General features: G+C 34.6%; 2 protein-coding genes across 4 annotated transcripts; both read left to right on the top strand.

Moving 5' to 3' along the window:
• Positions 1-385: 385 nt before the first annotated feature.
• U11/U12-31K (RNA recognition motif and CCHC-type zinc finger domains containing protein) lies at positions 386-4,463 on the top strand. Its single transcript, XM_086451311.1, has 2 exons — positions 386-1,202; positions 3,636-4,463. The coding sequence occupies exon 1, from the start codon at positions 408-410 to the stop codon at positions 1,173-1,175; it is 768 nt and encodes a 255-aa protein (XP_086307437.1). The 5' UTR covers positions 386-407; the 3' UTR covers positions 1,176-1,202; positions 3,636-4,463.
• Positions 4,464-8,368: 3,905 nt separating this feature from the next.
• Positions 8,369-22,260, top strand: LOC147395321 (phosphoadenosine phosphosulfate (PAPS) reductase family protein). Of its 3 annotated transcripts, none has more exons than XM_086449990.1 (17): positions 8,369-8,489; positions 8,608-8,719; positions 10,395-10,440; positions 10,530-10,696; positions 10,871-10,988; positions 11,107-11,189; positions 11,727-11,786; positions 12,034-12,291; positions 13,056-13,152; positions 14,070-14,181; positions 14,286-14,329; positions 16,543-16,614; positions 18,875-18,937; positions 20,113-20,265; positions 21,526-21,583; positions 21,698-21,750; positions 21,836-22,260. In XM_086449990.1, exons 2-17 carry the CDS (start codon positions 8,619-8,621, stop codon positions 21,917-21,919), a joined length of 1,569 nt encoding a protein of 522 aa, XP_086306116.1. In that variant the 5' UTR covers positions 8,369-8,489; positions 8,608-8,618; the 3' UTR covers positions 21,920-22,260. The 3 variants fall into 3 exon arrangements, with proteins under 3 accessions (XP_086306116.1, XP_086306115.1, XP_086306117.1); XM_086449989.1 differs by having other exon boundaries at positions 8,371-8,514; XM_086449991.1 differs by having other exon boundaries at positions 8,371-8,514; positions 14,070-14,117; positions 14,249-14,329.
• The last annotated feature ends 113 nt before the right edge of the window (positions 22,261-22,373 follow it).

Raw genomic sequence — 22,373 nt, forward strand, 5'->3', positions numbered from 1 at the left:
GTAAGTTTCTCATCCCTACAAGAGGGTTTTTATCTAGCAATTAATAGAAACTTATTTAAAAATAAGTGGTGAGTAAAATACTATATTCGTTTGTACACATCGAAGTGGTAAAAATAAAAATCAAATTTTCAACAACATTTAAGAAGATTTCATGTTAATATGAATATGAAAATTCAACAAAGCAATTTACCAACCAAACTTTTACAATGCTTTGTAATTTTGAAGTAATAACTTGAACAAAACTTCTGTAATGTTTGATTGTAGTGTTTTAATCTTTAATAATTACGGTGTGGTAAGTAATTTAAAATTTTGGGGTGTAGAAAATAAAAGTCGGGGTGCTAATAGCAGTTCTCTATAATAAGGGAGAGGAGACTACGAGGGAGAGGGAGAGGGAGAGGGAGAGAAAGATGGTGTTACAGAAGAACAGCGACAGCGAAGAAGACGAAACCATCTTCTATCGCGTCTCGTCTTCCACTCCATCTTCATCTTCAACCCTAAATCCTTCCAAAACCCAGAAAAGATCGCGTGGAAGTGGAGGCTTAGCTCCATCAAAATCAACAGTTTACGTTAGCAATCTAGATTTCAATCTCACAAACTCAGATCTCTTCACCATCTTCTCCACATTCGGAAAAGTCGCCAAAGTCACAATCCTCAAAGATCGTCTCTCTCGCCGCAGCCGTGGCGTCGCCTTCATTCTCTTCGTTTCTCAAGAAGACGCGCGAAAAGCCGTACAAGAAATGAAAGGAAAGGTCTTAAACAAACGAACCCTAACTGTATCGATCGCTTCGGATAACGGTAGAGCTACAGAGTTTATACGGAGGAAGGTTTATAAGGATAAGAGTAGGTGTTATGAGTGTGGGGAAGATGGGCATTTGTCGTACGAGTGTCCAAGGAATCAGCTTGGACCGAGGGAGAGACCAGTGCCGAAGCGGGTTAGGAGAGATCAGGGAGGAGTGAGGGATGTAGAGAAGGGGAGATTTCATGGTGTGGATGATGATGAGGATGAAGAATCGGATGGTGGAGAAGGGTTTGAGGATGATAATTGGGCGTCTGTTGTTGATACGAGAGGAGTTGATGAGAGATTGATGAAGGAGAGTGAGAGGGTTTTGGAGAAGAAGATGAAGAAAGAGAAGAAATCAAGTTATTTTAGTGATGAGAGTGGTGATGACGAGTGAAAAGTGGAATTTTTATGATCTTTGAAGGTATATTTTCTCTTTCCCCTTTCCACTACATTTGGCTTTTTTAGTAAGTTGGATTTCTGGGTTTCATTTTGCGTAATTGGTGGTTGCAATCTTCGTTCATTTATTTATTTTTTATAATAATTTCCTGATTGATTTTAGTTAGTCAAGAGAATACTTTTCTGTTACAAATTGGATTAGGGCTTCTCAATGGCAATGCAAAATTAGAACATTCACAAAATTGAACGCATAATTGTGGACTTATTTAACAGTTTTATAGCCAAAATTTGTGATATTTCCTATTTTTTGTCTTATGGGTAATGTTAGCAAGACTGATTGTTTCAAAAAAGGATCATGAATGAGGTAGTTTGTTATTGTAATCTTAGTTCTGTTAGTTCAGCTTATTTCTGAATTTGTGATTTTTTGGTCGATTTTTAAATACATTTCTGGTTGATTTTAGTTAATCAAGAAAATACTTTTCTGTTAAAAATTTAATTAGGGATTCTCAATGGCAATGCTAAATTGGAACATTAACAGTATACAACACATAATTGTGGACTTGTTTAACAGTTTTACAGCTAAAATTTGTGATATTTCCTCTTTTTTGACATATGGGTAATAGCAGTTTTTTTAGTAATTTAGATTTTTGGATTTCATTTTGCATAATTTGTTGGTGCAACCTGAGTTCTGTACTTCTGTTGGGCCAACTTCTATCTGAATTTGGGTTTTTTTTCCGTCATTTTTTATAATAATTTTCTGGTTGAGAATACTTTTCTGTTACAAATTTGATTAGGGATTCTCAATCGCAATGTGAAATCAGAAATTCAATAAAATTGAGCTCAATTGTGTACTTATTTAACAGTTTTACAGCTAAAATTTGCGATATTTCCTCTTTTTTGACATATGGGTAATGTTAATAAGGCCAATTGTTTCAAAAAAGTGTCATGAAGGAGGGAGTACTTTGTGAACATCCAGTGAACTTAATGGATTAATTGTAATTTCACTGAAACTTGTCATGATAATAGATTGGAGACACATGTTTAATCAAATGTCTGAAGAGAAAACTGACATGGCTAACGGATATTGGTACATTATTTGTTGTAATGGTTAGTGATAGATATGTTTAGTATATGATTTTGCATCCCCAAAAAGTCTTTGAAGAGTTCCTTGGAAGAATCACTTTAACAAAATATGGCAATACTTCACCCCTTTAGTAGATAATATTTCAATCAAGTAGAGGGGCTTAGGAACTCTTCCGAATCTTTCTCTTATCTCCAAAAAATCTTTGAATAGTTCCTTAGAAGAATCACTTAAACAAAATATGGAAAATACTTAATCCCTTTAGTAGATAAATATTTCAATCTTGTAGAGGCTTTAGGAACTCTTCCGAACCTTTCTCTTGCTCCTTCTCAAGGTGTTTTTGATTGTTGAAGGCACATCTTAGACACTGTTGTGAAGGCTAGTATCTGTATGGACTCCAAGTTCAAGGAGGTACCAAGCTTGATATGTAATTTGAATTGGAGAATGACTATGATCGTTTGGATTGGAGGGCTACATGTTACAAAGGAAGCGGGGTTAAGGGGTAGTTTGGAGGAGGTGAATGGAATTTAATAGTTAGCTTACTTATTTCTCTGGATCCATGGCGTGGTCAAATCACTTATGGAGTTCTTACAAATGTCATGGGATGCAATATTGGATTTTCAAGAGAAAGGTGTTCCTTTCTTCTTTCTTCTTCTTCTCTATTCAAGATGCCTTGTTAGGTGTGCCATTAAACTGAACACGATTCAAAAGACGTTCCTTGAATAAGGGGAGGGATGCGGCATAAACCATTTTGTTGTCGAGAAAGTTTGGGCATTTAAGAAGGATGGGATTTATAATGTTCATGGGTGGTGAACTTTTCAAAGAATCATTGATTGTGAATCTGGTTTATCTTAATTTATGAAAGTCATTTAGGAAATAACTTGATGTTGAGAAATTTTTTTATCAGTTTGTTGTTGAGAATTGTTATTAGAGCATAAGAGATAAGGTGGTAGTCATTCTAAGAAAAATCTCAAAGATGGAGAAATTGTATAGTTGATTTATTTGGTGGATGTGTTCATACCTTCACTTCTTCCAAGCTTTGGGTTGATCATAATAACAATTTTTTTTTTTTTTGAAAATTATATGTAAAAGTTTGAGTGTCTGTCAGTTTTGAATTTAAAAATACATCAACAATTTGGTTTATTAAATGGAGAACGGAAAAAAAAAAAAAAAATTCGGAGTTATACTAACATTAACTACGGTTTAGCTTAGGCTATACTCACATTAACTATTGAGTACTTTTTTGATTGTTGAATGCATCTCTCCCTTCTTCTTTCAGACTCTGAACCATCAAAAACGTAATTCAAGTCAATTATCAAAACTGCATTAAAGAAGTTGGTTTTGGACAAAACATTAACATTTTGATTTTGTGAGCAGGGACAGAACCAGTAAACAAGGAGCACCAGACTCTTCAACAAAATATTTACAATGGCCCGTCTGCCTATATGCTTAAGGGAGTATAGTAAATGCTTGCTACAGGAATGACACAACAGCGATTTGCTTAGACATTGGAGATGATTAAACATGAACAAGACGATTAGGTAGAAGACCAAATCTTAGTATAGTTTCTTACGGTCTCAGTTGTTGAATGAAAGTCATGGTGCATTGGAGCATCATAAACAATATGCTAATGTTCGCAAATCTTTGCTGTCAGGCTTCATTCGTTATGTATGTGAGTTGTGCTGGGGTGACACAGGATTTACTGTGATTCTCACAGTTCTGACGTGGACATGCATAGATAACGGTAGATGGTTTTTACTTGTATCACGAGGAAACTCATCTATAGTCAGGGGTGGATTTAGTGTGGGGGCAATGGGGGCACTTGCCCCCATAAGAATTTTCAAGCCTTTTGTGGAGTAATGAGTTATTGTGAAAGATAATAATAATGGCAAATAAAGAAATCTGCCACTATTGCCCTCATAATTTGTTTTAAACTCTTAGTTGCCCCTACAAAACACTTTCCATTGTTATGTTGCCCTAGACAAAACAATTACAATTTTTGTTCCCCTCACAAAAAAAAAAATTCTACTTTTATGTTGCCCTCACATGAGTAAAATCCTGGCTCCGCCCCTGTCTATAGTTATGTGCACGTCCCACGTCAGACTTGTGAGAATAGCAGTAAATACTTTTTGTCGTTTCAGCATTTTCCTATGTAAATACCTGTTTAGAAGCTTTGGTTTTCGTTTAAAGCCCTCTTTGGAAAAACGATTCTAGTTTTTATCAATAATGGTGAAAAAGGTGCTAATAATTACTCTCCCAACGTGTGGGTTTAGTGCAGTGATATAACATCCCCCCCCCCCCCCCCCAAGACCACACGTCTCCCAACTTTAGATCATTTGCATAGGGATATGCAAAGCCATAGATCTTTTTCTTGTGTATCTCGAGTCAAATGATTAGTTCTGTGAGAGGGGGAATTTTCAGATGGTCACAATTTAAAGTTATAAAATTCTAAGGGTATGTTTGATTGCATGAAAAGTGATTTTCTATGGAATTTGAAATCTATGGAAAAATGGTGGTGGAAAATAGGTAGGGTTGGACAATTAAATTTCATTGTTTGATTTTACTTGGATAAAATCATGGAAAAAATGTGAGAAAAAAGAAGAAGACGAAGGAAAGGAGGAGAAGGAGGAAGAAGAAGAAGATGAGGAGGAAGAGGGAAGGGGGAGGATGTGGCGGTGGCGGTGGCGGTGACGGTGGTGGTGGCAGCAGAGGTAAGTGAGGAAGAAGAAGAGAGAATGTGGTGGTGATGGTGACGGTGGCGACGACGGAGGTAAGTGAGGAAGATGAGGGGAGAACGTAGTGGTGGCGGCGGCGGTGGAGATGATAGATGAAGAGAGAGAGAGAGAGAAGGAGATGGTGATGACGATGACGACGGCAATGGTGACGATGACGACGGCGACAAGCTTAGTGTGATGGTGGTGGTGGTGATGGTAGGAAAGAAGAAGATATGAGTGAGGAAGAATTGAGGATGGAAAATATGAGTGGATTTCACTTTTCCACCCATATGAGTGGGAAAGTGAAATCCATGTTTTAGTGGACTTTTTGATTGGGGTGAAAAATTAATTTTCATTTTTCATGTGTAATTAAACACTTGAAAAATGTCATTTTTCATAAAAATTGATTTTCCACTCTATTTTCTATGTGCAATCAAACATACCCTAAGTGGAAAAGTGCTGATAATATGGCAAGGTTTTGGTGCACGTTTTTTATGCTAACGAACGTTTGACATGTGTGAATGACAATAGTAAGGGGGAGAACTTCTCTCTCTTGCCATAATATAAAAATATAAATATAAAAAAAAAAATTGTTGTTCGAACTTGATCCAAGGTGTTGAAAATGGACGGTAAGTAAGCACCTAAATTTAAAAATAAGATTCAATGGTGAAAATTAATTATTTTTAAATTCATATAAGATTCAGATCATATTTTTAAATGTCTTAAGCTGATCAGATTAGAAAGTTTTCTTTTTTTCATTATGGGCCGTGGTGAGAAAAGGATGTTAGTCAAAAATTGCATAATATTATCAAAATTCTAAAAGTAGAAAGATAAAATTAGTAACAAATGCATTTAGAAAAAAAAATGTAAGAAAATTCCAATAGGACATAAATGAAAGGGAAGTTGACTGAAATGGCTTGGGTATACTTAATAAAGTCCGAATTTTTTTTATAAAAAAAATTCATTTTTAGGATATTACTTTGATGATGATATATAGCTAATCTATGGGTGCTTGGATCACCTTTTGATGGACCCAAATATCAAAAATATGTCTGATAGATTATTTATATCCATTAAATAATTAAAAAAAATTGGAAATATCAGCAGGTACTGCACATTCAGCCTTATCCATTTATATATACTCGTCGTTTCCACCAAATAAATTGTTTGGCTGAAGTCGACCTTAATTGGATAACAAATTTTGGTTTCTTCTCCACAAAGACAAAAACAAAAGAGGCAAATGTGGTGTGGCTCACAAACAATTCCGTGTGTCGAGCCAAGTCATATGTGTGTGTATACAGGCATTTTCTTTGGGACGAGGAAAGATACTACAGTTGGAGGGTATAATTAAAGAGTAGGGATCCACAACTGTGTGTCCCGTACCTAATCAAGATCAGGTGGCACCCATTTTATGCCATGTGGCATTTTTAGGACCCACTGGCCGAATTGATATGTGGTCCATCCCTTGGTGAACCTATGTATCATAGTGTTTGATAACTTGTATATATTAGATTTAAGTAAAAATTCAAAAAAACAATTTCATTTAGACTTGATCTAAGGTTTTGAAAATGGATGGCCGTCGAACTTTCATATAATTCTCAAATTTAGAATTAAAATTCAATAGTAAAAAATCATATTTTTTATTTTTTTTATTCGAAGTTCGTAGAATTTTGTTCTCTACAACCTTGAAGCATCGGATCATGGTTTTGAATGTCAAAAGTTGAGCTCAAGGACCCTTAGTAAATGTAAAATCCTTACTAACCTAGTAAAACTAATTGGATTCTTATTAAAAAGGGAAGAGAGAGAGAGAGAAGATGAAAGGTAATATATAAAATTGAAGGTGGTACTATTTGAAATAGGGATAAAAGAGGAAATGTCATAAAATTAGGGGTATTCTTTGAAAAGGAAAAAAAAGAGAGAAGGAAATAAAGTTAATTTCGATAAGATATCCATATCCAATTGACTCGAGGTGATTTGGTCTATTTGTTATATAACTAAAAAGATGTTTCAAATGTCATACATAGGATACTAAACACGTTAGTTTAATGTACCCCATTTGATATCTTTGTATTTGAGAATAAAAAAATTCAACTTCGCATTGTTCACAAAAATTGGGGTCCCTTTTTTTCATCTCTGATTACTCTATAATTTCCACAAGTACAAATTCAATTTTTTATAGAATCAAAAATTCTTTCACAATAATTATTCTTTATTAATTTATATAAAAAAAAATTATTTGAGATTACAAGAAGAAAGACATCAAAACTAGAGAGCTATTATTATTCGAAAATGGAAGAAGAAAAAAGGTAATATATAAAGTTGAGCCGTTCCACACTGACCTCCTTGGACATTGCGTTCAACACTACACTGACTTGGTAGTCTGTATGATGTACAAAACCATTGATTTTACACTTGTATCTCAAGGAAAGCATTTATAGTTCTTGCCACATCAATGTAATGTTGAACATAGCAATGAAGTTGGTTCAACATTTTTCTATTAACTTAATGCGGTGTTCTTGAAAAAGGTAGATAAAAAAAAAGATAATAAAGTTGGAATTATTCTTAGAAAGAGAGACATTAAAGTTAAAATTGTACTTGAGATACAACCGCTATGAAATATAAAGATTGTGACAAGGATTGAGGAGGGACAATTGCCATGTTATATCAATTAAAAAATATAAAAAATAACCTCACTTAAAAATTAAAATACATCGATTAAAAATATTAAATATGCCAAACATTTGATAAAGAGCTGTTTCCCATAAATTGCATTTTCTCCAAATAATTGTGGCGAGTCCAGAGTTACTCGAACAATCGAAAATAATGTATTAAAAACTTATGCATTTTGAAAATAATAATGTATTAAAAACTTATGTGTTGCTTAACAATATATTGATGTTATGTTTTATAATGGAAATAAATTATTTTATAAAGATTGTAACAATTGATGTATGGTTTAACATTTGAAATATACTTGTCACCCTAACTTAAATGAGCGATTCATCAACATTTGATGCAACACACAACATTATATAATATCTTATATCACCCCCTACGTCGAAACTTCAACAGGGATGGACGGATCATGGACCACCGAAGGACGCATGGTCAAAGTCAACCTTCACTTCAATGGTGGACTTTAAATCGTGTTGAGCATGACATCTTCCCACACTTACACAAATCACGAGAACCATCCAACCGTTTGGATTGTGAGATAACGGGTTTCATTGATCAGATAACTAATTTATTGTACATCATCACTACCGTTCTAAACAGATCTGACCCACCATTATGAATAATAGTCAACGGTTCAAATCACTCTATATCATAACTTCGTATTAATGCCAAGCAGAGAAGTTGATTGTAAGGGTATTTTGGCCATTCAGATAAATTATATATACACCCTCCCGTAGCATCGAAATTAAACGAACCTCTATTCCTTCAGATTAAAGAGGGACCTCTCTCATCTCAGCCCATCTGAGCATAAGCTTTCGAAGCAATCAGACGCCATTAAAGGGTGAAAAATTCGAATTTTCTTTTTTGTTAGTTTCTTCTCTTCTTCTGTTCTGTTAATTTGATTCGATTAATATTTTTTTTATTTTGGTTCTTCAATCTCATTTTTTTCTCTTTTACAGAGACGAACGATATGGAGATTGATAAAGCAATCAGAGAAAGCGAAGATCGAAGGTTGAAAACCAAGTACAATAACGCAGTCTACGTAATTCAGAGAGCTCTCGCTCTTTATAAGTAAGTTTTTTTAATCGTTTTTTTTTTTTTTTTTGTGTGTATGTTTTTTCAGTTTGATTCTCTAAATTATAGAGTTTGAAATCTGCTAGGGTTCTTATGTAGTCGATTTAAACGTCTTTGTTTAATTTTTGTTTTTCTTTTGTATCTTCGGTTATTTTCTTCAGTTATGTTTTAATCGAATCTTTCTTGTTCATTTGAGTGTTTTTGTTTGAATGAGAATTGTATTTGATTCATAATATATCAATTATAGAGATAATTTAGAAGCATGTGCATGATATGCACTATATCATTTCTATGTAGATCTCATCTCATATTTTGAAGATTTGTTATATTTACTTTTTTTTTTTTTTGGATTCAGTTTAGTATTATCGAAGTCTGCATATCTTGAAGATTTATATTTGAATCAATTAGGATTGATTAACTCGATTTGAATTATTGAGTGATGATCACATTACCCTATTGGGCTTTATATATAGATAGATATGCAAAGATCCCACCAATTTGGAAAGACAATCTATCAATCCCTTATAATATGACTAATTAATCAAAATTGATTCAAATCTAAATCTTCAAGATATGTCATATGTGATGTGATGTGATGCATATAACCAATGGCGGATTTGGGATTTTGTCTACATAGGGGCAACTCAAACCTTAACAAATTTTAAAATTTCTTGTGGGGGCAATAGCTGCGGCTTTTTTTTTTTTTTTTTTTTCACCATTATTATCTGTCACAACAACATATAAATTTTTATAGTTTTTAAAAATTCTTGTGGGGGCAATTTCCCCCATTGTAAATCCGCCCCTGCTTATAACTTATCTCCAGTATCCCCAACTATCTCGCTTTAAGTCTGAGCCAATATAAATATGCATATAATACAATTCATCATCATCATAGCAGCCGTATCCAAAATATCGAGGCTGGATGAATGAATGTTGTTCCACCATTCAATTTTGTCTAAAGCTATATAACTTTGTTAATTCAAATGTTATCACATCCGCTCTCACTACCTCAATCTGCATCCTATATGATCTTCCTCTTGTTAGTTTGGAACATTCATCTTGCATGTTCCTTCTGACTAAGATTGTTTTGGTTTTCATCGCACACAACCAAACCATATCAATTGACTTTTCCTTAGTTTATCACCTATCTCCTCAAAATACGTCCACCTATGATTAACATTTGATTGGAACACTCGTAATTAGTAAAGAATCGAATTAGTGATATAACATATAGGGGTAGCGTGATATAACATATAGGGGTAACGTGAAAATAAATAAGATAAAAGGAGAGAGGACACCAAATAATGGGAAGGGTGACTTGATATAGTGATTGTGGGGATTAGTTTGAGTGCCGCATGGGCGTAGGTAATGAGGTGCGAGGTCCAGGACAGATGGTAACATTTATGATTCCAACTGGCCTAGCATAATTAAGTATTGCAATACTGTATGTGTTTGCGATTCTAGTTTCTTAGATTGCAACCAATATGCAGTAAATGTTTCCCTCCATATGGAAACAATCAACTATGAACTGTCTATTTTTTATCTTTTTCTTTTACCTAACTTGATTATTTAGACATATTATACATCAATGTGCTTGAGTCACTTGGCCTTGTGCATTGAGGAATGAGTTGTCTCATGCTTGCAAGCCCTGAAAATGTCTTCCTTTTGACAGGTTTGAAGAGGTTGCCTTTAGCTTTAATGGAGGGAAGGATTCAACTGTAATTTCCTTTGCATATTATCTAAAATTCTTACATTCAATAAGCCAGGCTCTACCACATGGATATTTATAATGAAGTTGGCTCTGCAGGTATTGCTTCATCTTCTCAGGGCTGGTTATTTTTTGCATATAGAGAAACCTGATTCTGATGAGAACCCGAAAAATTCCAAGCTGAAGTGTCCGATGCGAACCATCTATTTTCAGAGCACTTCTGCTTTCCCTGAGATCAATTCATTCACTTATGAAACAGCCACCCAGTGCGTAATTTTTGTAGCTTTTATTTTGTTTACTTCATAGTTCATATTGTTTATTGGGTTGATTTTTTGCCTTCAATTGGAACTTTTTTAGGGTTATTCCATGTTTTTTTTTAAGAACAGTTCATGCTGAAACTTGTAGGTTTATTTCGAACCTTTCTTTTCTATTTTGAGCAGTTATGACTTGCAAATGGAAATTATCCGCCTAGATTTCAAGTCAGGTTTGGAGGCCTTACTGAGAGAAAAACCAATCAAAGCTGTATTTCTCGGTACCCGAATTGGCGATCCTAATGCGGTATACATCATTAATGTTTTTCACAAGAAATGATTTCACTTTTATGAGCCTTCCAAATAATTAAAGGCTCAACCCGATGGATTGGTGTCGTTTACATTTTATTTAATCGCCTATGCAGGTTGGCCAAGAACAATTCTCCCCTAGTTCGCCCGGATGGCCACCTTTCATGAGAGTGAATCCCATCTTGGATTGGTCATACAGGTTTTTCCTCAACTAAAAGCTTTACAAACTGGCACATACATATATGGATTGGGAAGTGATATCACTCAATTGAGGACTGTAGCTTGTAGTAGCCAACATGCTTTCTGCAAGGGGATACATACATACATACATTTGTTCATCCGTTACTAGGTTGCATAGTGCTGGTACTGGTGTCAATGTCCAACATGAGCACGGAGTGTTGAATTTGGCAAACCCTGAAAAAATAAAGAATTCCTGGACTCAGCATTATATATATTATAACTATTTTATATAATAATAAGAATTATTTGATGGGATATCTTGCAATATGTATCACATAACCATGGACAAGAGATTTTATACACACACACACAATGTTTTAAGTGCTACTGTGAATCATAAGTGTCATGTGAGAGTCCGTGGAATGTTGGAATCCAACACATCCTAATGGCCATTTAACCTTTTGAAAGAGTCCATGCGAGATAGGATTGCTTTATTTTATTTGGTTTTTGTTGCGGATGAAGTGAAGCTTTTAACTTCATTATATCTTTCTTACAGGGATGTATGGGCGTTTCTTTTAACTTGTAAGGTCCAATACTGCAGTCTTTATGATCAGGGGTAAATTTTTTTCCTTTAATTGAATTTAGAATATCTTAATCCCAGTGATCAAGTTTTGCAGAAACCAGCTATTGAAGTTTTAATGGTCATTGGTGAAAATGTATATAATTGAGCATGACCTCTTCACATATGGCTGGTGATTTCTATTTGTTGATACAAGTCTTATTATCTTGTTTGATATCTAATGTTTCTATCTGTTTTTATACTTTTCAAAAAAAAAAAAAAAAATGTTTCTCTGTTTTTATAGTTATACTTCTATTGGGAGCATATACGATACAGAACCAAATGCGTTATTGAGCATCAATGATTCCTCCAGCAGTAATGAAAAATTCAGGCCTGCTTATCTGCTTCCAGATGGAAGACGAGAAAGAGCAGGTAGAGTAAAACGGTCTTCTCCTCCAGTTTGTGGTGGAGTTCCCGTTTTAAGCAATGGCCTGAACAATGTGGACTCGCATATGAAAAGCACTCTCACAGCCTCGGTCATTGCTGTAGGTGATGAGATTCTGTAAGTCCTGTTCTTTGTTGTTGGGAAATCTTTTCTTTTCACTGAATTGATTGTTTAGGTTTTGTTGGAATCGGACTTCTTGCTGTTGTTCTGGTTTTTAACTCTCAACATGCTAATTCAGATACCTAGGTATATTCCCACAATGAATTCCTGGACTAAGTTGTTCTGATGGTTAACTTTTCTGTCGTATTACAACTCACATACTTTACCAACTTACCAAATTGGCACCTTCCACACATCGTCTTCTCAGGAACCATAAAGTTAAGACCTGCAATATACCTAAATTGGACACTTGGGGTTCATCCTATCCATTATTCAAAACCCTACATTGACTGGACGATATCTGCCTATCTATCTGGAGACTTAATTCAGCACAACCATTGGTTAGGTCACAATGGTTGAACTGCTCATTGGTTCTGTCCACCTTTACTCATTGATCCTAGTGTTGTCACCATAGAATTTAATTGCATCTACCTTTACCAGCTGACATAGCATGATCATCAATTTATGCATATTCTATCAGTAAACAGCAGACCTTTTACTTCTACTATCAATCTATCATCTTAATGGCAAAGCCACGAAGGCCTACTACTCAATTTGCACTTCAGATCGTTTAGTTGAAAAGCATTGCTCATGAAGTGTTTTAGTTAATTTCTAGGTTGGCGTGGTTTAAAATTGCCACAGTTTATGGAGTAAATTTGTAGTTTTCTGTTAACTGTGTTTAAGTTCCTAATATTTGCTTTTCCACCTCTTCCATAGCTCAGGTTTGGCATTGTTCAGGACCAACTGGAAGCATCATTGTGTAGAAAGCTTCATTCTATAGGTTGGACTGTATCACATACTGCTGTGGTTCGGAATGATGTAAGATGCTTACATACCATTATCTTGTACAGATAAACATTATGCTATTCTTTTGGTGTCATTGCTAGGCTCTGAAAGTTATCCATACTGAGTACAATCGACCAATTTCATACTCAAACATGCAGGGATGAGTCCCATCATTCAATAGTTCGGTGTGGTTGTCCCTGATTTTCCCTTGTTTGTAGTCTTGCATGCCTATGATACTTTGAGTTGATACCATATCGTCTTTTTGATATAAATGGTATATTTTGCTCTAGAAATGTTCTAGTAGGAGATAAGAAAAAATCGATTGGGATGGTTTGGGCATGTACAACAAACACTAGTGATGACATTGGGGAGGAATGCTTTACTGCAAGTTGAATGCTCTAAAAAGTTGAGAAGAAGGGTGCAAAGGACATGGATTTAGGTAGTAAGGAAATTTCTGAAGACACGTCTTGACAGAAAATATAGCTCTAGATAGATTTGAATGGAAAAGTAGGATTCATGTTGCCAACCCCAAAATTTGGGATAAAGCATAGGTGGTAATGAGGGCACTTTCTACAATATTCTTGGTGATTGAAGAATGGTCACTATATTCCATTTCCTTTTTCCACATATAAACTTATTGTCTTAACTTTTATGCTCCTTTCAAGAAACACCAATCCTCTTTTGAAGTAGTACAAATGCTTCAATCTTATAAATTTATTAAGTTAACTGCTACTAAATTGCCATCCCTACCCTATTATCAGAGTATTTGCTTTGAGTTTGAGTTTTTTCAATTATGGATTTGGAGTTAAATTTTCAAGCTTAAAATCTTCAGTTATTGACTTTTTATTTACATTCTATTTTGTTATCATAACAAACAAATTGAGTATCAGATTTTTAAGTTGTACAAAATATAAGATGGTTTTGTTCATGATTTTTTTTCCTCAATGCAGATTGATTCTGTAGCTGAAGAAGTAGAACGGCAGAAGTCTAATGATCTGGTAGGCTTTCACATATTGTTTAAAGCGCTCTCTCCCTCTCTCTGTCTGTCAGTTCACGTGAGCTGTAAGACACAAGTCTAGTCTCTCTAAACTTTTTCTTGTATGGACCAAATATGAGCTGATTCTTGTAGGTATTTATAATTGGAGGTGTTGGCCCTTTGCATTCAGATGTTTCTTTAGCTGGTGTTGCAAAAGCCTTTGGAGTTCGTCTGGTGCGTTCCATTACTGAAGAAATATTTGCTGTATATATTTTTAATTAGGCATCCGAAGATTCTACAATTAATCTTTGAATCATAATTGAAAATGATCATGTTTTAGTTTGCATGCTAATCTTAACAGCTACATTTTCTCTATTTTCCATGTCCAAAAATAAATGTTACAAGAGTTTTTCAACGTTCTCCATTGCTACAACATGTACTTACAAGGTTTAAAACTTGGTACAGTATTTTGTACTAGTAAAAGTGGTTTTTTGAAACTTATTATGATATGTGTTAAGACATCAATGATATGCTGGAAAAAATTGTGATATGCTTCAATTCACTTTGGTACTTCAATGCAAGGTGTGTTCAGTGCATAACTAACCTAAAAACATTTTTCGGAAGCAACCAAACAATCCCTACAACGACATATACTAAAAGAAACCATACCACCGACACGCAGTGATATTCTAAGACACACATTTAATGCTTAGATGAGGGACAAATGTTTAGTGCAATAATACTATGGTTCAAAATACCTTTTTGTTTTGGCTGAGAGGTGGTGGTATTGGAGGTACTGGTACGAAACAATGCAGTTTGTTCTGAATGCGTGATCAAATACTGAAACGAATCAATGCAGTTTGTATCAATATGTTTTGGCAAGTTCTCATTGTATCAGTTTGTTACAATATGTAGCAATGTCTAATGATACATATCAATACAATCAAAATTTATACCATAATTGTTTCTCAGGAAAAGCTAACTAGGTCGTGTGCAGGGCATGCCTAGATCATGACCAGATGTGCCCAGTTCAGCACAAGCCAGTGCAGGGTGCCCATGCCTTATTTATGCATAAAAAACAATTTTTCGGAAAAAGAATGAATGTTTTGTAACATTTCATTTTAAACTGTTTTGGTTTCGCTGCGGTATTTCTGTTGACCAAAGAATTGAAATTGAATGATATTTGATAACATCATTATCTATACCTTTATAACACATTTACAATAACATAATTCTGATTCTAAGACCCACTAAGATGTGCTAAAATATGTAAGATGTATTACACTTTCAATACATACATATCTATATAAATAAATATACACATTATCCATACCAATGCATAAGGAACAGCATCTTCCCAACGGTTATTTCATAGATTGCCCGTGGAAATTTAACTGTCAATTTCTTTTTCTTTTCATTTTTTTTAATATGCCAGTGGAAACCACTATTCATTTTGTGAAATACTTCTGTGAATGGTAAATTTTGACCAAAATAATCAAATTTCAAATATAAGAAGATGCATAAAAATAATTTATTAATTAAAAATTATTGATTAACAAAATCATAAACTAATTGTAGAAAGGATTTGTAATTTTCTTTTATAAGAAACGGTTATAATAATATAAAACAAATTTCACTGTATCTGCATAAAACAGCTTTTTCGGCTGTTATTTTAGAAAGTATCTGTAAATTATGCATAATATTCACTCTTTATAAATGAATTATGATTAGTAAGTTATCTATATATCATGTTATTTTACTGTGCTCTAGCATGTTAGCATGCACACACAATCACCTATGTTCTAATTAGTTGGATATTTAATAATTTATTCATATTTAAAATAAAATATAATAATATAGTGGTGTGTAATAATTTTTAACTTAAGTAGTATTTTACATATTAAGGGACATGCAGTTAATGCAACATCATTATTCCCATTTCAATGTAATATATAGTTTTTGTTTCGGTTATTGGGCTCTCTGATACCAGCTCCAACATGTAGCAGAAGACTACTGATTTTCATTTCTGTACTATGTATTGTTGTTTATTGTATTTGAAGATCTATGAGGGTGTTCGTTGTCTGTTTAGTTGTTTCTAGACAATGAAAATTTCACCAACATTCCCATAATTTCCACGAAGATTGCATTAACTTCTGCAATAAACAAACTATTTCTGCGAAATATTTCCATTTCCAAGCTGACCAAAATAAACAACAGAATCAAAATTTAATACCTTGATTTTAAGGTTCAATAAGTCTTTATCTATTAGAAAAGATAATACAGAGAACATGTGCTGCTTCCTATATTTTCTCTTCCATGATATTTCATACATGTTTACTAAATGGTACTGATTGTAATATTCTTTGGGATATTCTGAATTTGGTTACATTTCTAATTTAATTGTAGTAATATAATATTTTAACTGGTTCAATCGTTTTAAACATCAGGCTCCTGATGAAGAGTTTGAAGAGTATCTTAGGCTTTTTATGGCTGAACATTGCACTGGGGATCAAAATGAGGTAATTTAGTGTTTAAATACTATTAAATGAGTTGATCTGCAGTTAACAATGCGGTTGCCTTTGATCATGTTATTCATTTTATCAAAAGCAGACTGCCTAGTAGATAGGATTTTCTGTTTATTTTAAATAACCTACCTATTCAATCCCCACCCCCACTTCTCTCAGTAATAGGGATTTATGGAGTTAACTTTTTCATAGATGATGACTTGGTGAAACATATATCTGGTGGAGGAGAGAGGGGAGATGTAATAGTTTTACAAACTTCTTTCAAGTGCAGATAGCTTTCATGTTAACTACTTATGAACACATCTTTCCCTCATAGTGCAAATTTTAAGTTACGGTGCATGCCTTTTCATGAACTCCCTCAACGTAGTTTTGTTGGGTGAAAAGCTTTCTTAGGAGTAGGGGGACGGCAGAGTATGAAAAGTTTTACATTTTTTCCAGGGATTTCTAGTAAAACTTTAATTGGAAAATTTGAATCTCTGGTCTTGTAATCAATTAACATTATCTTGCACATGCACCTCAGACCCCCTTTCTTCTTCCGCAATGAGTGGAAGAGGTCGATTTTTATTCAGTGATGCCATTCATCAGCTATGGTTGATGGCTTGACAATATTTTGTGAGGCTTGTAGAAGCAAATGGGAGCATAAAACAGTCTGAAATAGTTACTGATAAATCAAGATTCGGGAATCCTTCTATTTAGTCCATGAGGGTTCTCTTGGTGCTGCTTTCATTCTTGTTCACCAAGACGTGGCTGATCCGATCTAAGAAGATCCTGGAAATGAGAACTTTCCCTTGGACTATGTGTCTGAGGCAAGTCATGTTATTTCTTGAAAAATGCAATAGGGAACATAAATTGTATTTACACAAGTAAACAACTTTTTGAGTAAACAAGAAAAAAAAAAGTGATTTCTAGCTCCAACTAATTCAAATGTTGCATAAAAGTGAGACACATTCCAAAAATAGATGTCTTGACACAAATTATGAGCTAGGTTATTAAAGAGGTTGCAGGGCCGTCATCAAAATTTGGCGTTGGCTGAGCTAATCAATGTTTACCCACTCAATTTTATTTGAAGTTATCCGATAATGTCTCATGTTAATTTAAGTGTCTTCAAATCCACACTCACTACCTGTGCAGAACGATCACTTTCGGGTATTATTTGGTACAGGTTAATTCTCTCAAAAATATCCTTCTTTGTTTGGTTGGCCTCTCTTGATAGGATTTTTACGTTGGATAACTTGATTGTGCGGGGATGGGTCACCCCTAATTGTTGTCCCCTCTGCTTGAAATATGGGGAATCCGTTGATCATATTCTAATTCATTGTTCATTTTCATTTAATATTTGGTCAAATTTCCTCTCTCTTTTCCATATTAATTTGGTCCTTCCTCGTAAATTCTCTTCGTTGTTAGTAGAGTGGACCAGTAATACTTTTCACACCAGAAAACAGATCTTGTGGGCTATGCTTCCATCTGCTATTGCTTGGGGGGTTTGGAACAAGAGAAATAACGTGTTCAATAATAAGATCAGTAGCTCTCATGCAAGTTACTTGGAGATCTTGGGTTTTTTATACATGTGGTCAAAACAGACCATAGAGTTCGCGGGGACAACTTTGATGATTTCGTATTTAGATGGCACTCTTTATGTAATGACTGATGTTGTAGCTTTTCCTTGTTGCTCTTAGTGAGGCTTTCTCAGCCTCCTTGTATCTTGTTAGCCCTCTTTTATTAATATATTATACTTTAAAAAAAAAAAAAAAAAAATTCACACTCACTACCCCAATCCATGCTCTTTTAGGTTTTCCCATCGCATTTTTAGAACCTTCAACGTGCATGTTGCTTCTAAGTGTTGGTGTTACTAAGACAAAGGAGTGACCATTTCAGTATATATATATATCTGTATTGCTTTCTTGTATTCTTGGGGGACCTCTCATCCTCCTGCTTTGGCTGCTTTGGTTTTAATAAAATTTATACTTATAAAAAAACTTTATACCCTGTGTGTGTCCTTCGTATCGCTGCACTTCATGTACTTTGTCTTGGTCCCACTTATTCTAAAGCCTCTTGACTTCAAAGTTGCTATCCGAAGATCTAGTTTTGTGTTTTCTACCTCTCTAATATGGTCAACCAACTCAAGGTCGTCTGCAAATAACATTTAATATGCCATTCCATTATTTTCAAATCACCCAACAACTGCATGACCTTTATAACTTGCATGTTATGCTTCAATTGGTTATGATATTTAGCTTTTCTTCCTTTTTTTCAGATGGCTCAGTTACCTGAGGGTATTACTGAATTACTACACCATGAAATGCTACCAGTGCCTTTGGTATGTTTTTGTTGCTAGCACATGTTATTTATTGTTTTTTAATTTATAAAATTTGTCTTGAGATTGGCATTTCATAGTGGTGGTATCTTTTTTCAGAACGTCTGAACTTGTTCTCTATGGCACAATTCATATTTGAAATTTTCATGTGGAAGCTAAGGAGGTGCATAATTGCATTAGTATACTTCTGTCACGTTGTTAAGAAAAATCACACGTTATTTCCCATTTGAAAACTGAAATGCACACTGATTAAACTAAATTCAAGTGATATCTTTACATGCACCATCAAGAATGTCACCATGCGACCTTTCATATCTTTTTACTCAAGTCGTATGCCTTCATATCTTTTCTTACTACCTGGCCTTCCTTTCTCATTGATGGGCTTCATTGTAAAGCCCAAACCATCTCAATTTAATTTCCTATATATTAACTTGTATTGGGGCCATCCCTAAATTCCACCAATATTTGTTACCATGTGTGTTAAACAAGAAAAAAGGACGCATTGATATTTAAAAAATTATGGTACTTGGTATATGTACACTAGCTCTCTTTTTGTTCCAACCCACATCAAGTAATTATGGATTCATTCAATACAAGGTTCAAAGAGGTTTATGCACACACTCTCTCTTGGTTGAGGATTTAAACTTCAAATGCGACTAGTGAGTCATATCTCCAACAAACATGGGACTAGAAGTGGTAGCCATGTGGTCTCCCCGTGGTTCATATAGCTGGAATGCTTCCAACTGATTTGTGAGACCATCGCCTTCTTCGTTAGCAGGATGAGATTATTTCAATTGCATTGCATATGTTTTTGTTAGGGTTAGAGATAGTCATGGTGGAATTATATAGGTTTTAATAAGGTAATACTAAGTTTTGCTGCTTCACAATTGAATTCTGATTGGGTCCTGGAAAAATAAAGCCTTGATACAGAGAATCTATTATTATAAGTAACAAAGAATCTATTAAAAAACACCTATATTAAAATTTAATTCCTTCTTTTGGCCAAGTCATGTGTATATAACATGATACTGTTGCTAATATATTGTGTTTATTAAACATGATTGAAGAAGTAATTGACATTGGAAAGCCCCTATTTTTCATCTCCCATTTGTTCCTGTAGGTATTGTTTGGAGCAGCCTTTGTATGAACACTAAGCACACAGTTCTTGTTTCTTGCAGATCAAATGCAAAAATGTTATCCTTCTTTCTGCAACAAATGTTACTGAGCTGGATGAGCAGTGGGACTGTCTGATTGAATTAACCAGCTCTAGCGGCCCGCTTGTGTTGATGGCACCATTTGTGTCGAAGCTTCTAAGTACAACTCTTACTGATGTATGTGTCAAGATTACTATTTTCTACTTCTGTGGATTTGACTTCGCATTTCAATTCTTTGTGCATTTCATTATGAAATGCATTGGACGGTGATTATGATGACTGCCACTCCTATGAAAATCATTTAACGCTATATTGTAGCCATAGGTGTTTATGCATAGTTATTCAGTTGGATATTTACAGATACACAGACATGATTATTTATGGATATACATTTGCAAATATACATGTCTATTCATGGGTGCATAAATTTTATGTTGTACATTAGCCCTTCATTTTTCAAGACTGCTTTAGCTTTCTTGTCTATTTGGTTAGTTAGCATTTGGTGGAAGTTTTCTAGGGAAGGTATTAGCTTCCATACCCCAAAAAGTGCAGTTGGGAGGACGATTTGGGTTTGGCAGGCACTCGGCTTCTGGATTCCTCCAGAGGCCAGAATTCAAAAGTGGGCAAGAAGCTCCCCCAGGCCAGCTTTTGGATTCTGGCTGCTGTAGGAATCCGGATGGAATTTGAAAAAAAAAAGGAGTTGTTTTAGACAAAATGACCATAATGTTTAACTTAACGATCAAAAATGCCCTTGAAATGTTTCTAGTCTTTCAAGTTAGTGACCAAAATGTCCAAATTGTTATGTTAATAACCAAAATGTGCTCAGGTCTTTTTTGTTTAGTGTTGTCTTATCCGCCTCCACTCCTGGGTATCACATGCTCACATATTGTACCCCAGTTTGACCTGTAACCCTCTTATATTCATAGTTGCGCCTTCCCCATCATATCAGTCTTTTGGGGTAAATGGTTGCCAACATTTTTCACCAAACACCCCATAGCTTTTGGAAGCACTTCCTTGAGCACTATCACCAAATATTCAATGTCACAATCGCAATTCCTAGTTATGTCACAGGAGCACTTATATTGAAAGCGGAGCTGCACAAAACAAGGCCTTAGGTTTTTTCTCCTAAGTAATCAAAGTTAGTGGTTTGTAATTAGTAGGTGAAGTTTTTTTTTTTTTCTTGTACATTCTTTGTCAGTGTACACCCTGGTCATCTTCTTGAGGACTTCAAGAAACCTGATTCTCTTCAACTTATATGTGTAGTGAACACAAGATTACACAAAATAAATATATCGTAACATAAAAATCAGTGCATTATGTTTCTCTCTCTCTCTCTAAATTTGCTTCTTTATACATCCAGCGACTAACAAAATAAATAAGATGTGAAATTATTGGTTTGTGATTATCTCATTCTTATTTATGTCCTATGTCATGCAGGTAGAAATTGCCCAACCTCTATCAAAACTATACCTCGAATTCCCTGATATTTACATTGGTAAGAATATTTAGAAATTTGACATGAATTCTCCAAAATAAATAAAGAACCTTCTCAAGAAAATGTGGAAATTTCTGATTCTTTTTTGTTTTATGATGCTTTGCTTGCAACTAGGGTGTTATCGTAAATCCAGAGTGAGGTCCGTTTTTGTTAGTTTCATGGGAAAGGTATCACATGATTATGAGGCAATTAGTCATTTTATATCTAATTGATTTGCTCTAGTAATATAATTTCCATACCTATTTCCTGCAGGACCAAGTGAGAGTAGAGTTGGCTATGCAAGCACTGCGCCAGAAATTCAAACCTGGTGCTTTCTATGAGGTCAGCTGTGGCTGATTTTACTCGTTTCCGGTATTTGCTCGTGAGACCCCAAGTCTTTGAGGAGCCGACTTGATACTCCCAGTGCTCTCTCAAATTCCAATATTCCTGGACAAAGAAGCTCACTCGTTGGAATCTGTGGGCTCCTGATCAGTAGGGAAAAAAAAAAGGCAAAAAGGGAAAGAAAAAGTAATTTAAACAATTGTTTTGAATCATATGGGAAATTGTCAGAATGCTTGAGAGCGAAATTTTCGTATAACTAAACAGACAGGTGAAAAGCTTCCAAGATTTCCCATTGTAAATCTGTAATAATAATACTAACAACAATAATGAGATTTGCCTTCAAGGCTTTATATTAATTAACCCTGGTGCAAGTATTATGGTATTCGAATCATCATCGTCATCACATCCTTGATAAAAAAAATTGGGGTTGACTGAATGACTTGTTCCTCTTTTTAATTTGACCCAAATC

This window comes from Akebia trifoliata, chromosome 8, assembly GCF_017979445.1.
Source record: "Akebia trifoliata isolate Shusen 1 chromosome 8, ASM1797944v1, whole genome shotgun sequence".
Classification (NCBI taxonomy): Eukaryota; Viridiplantae; Streptophyta; class Magnoliopsida; order Ranunculales; family Lardizabalaceae; genus Akebia; species Akebia trifoliata.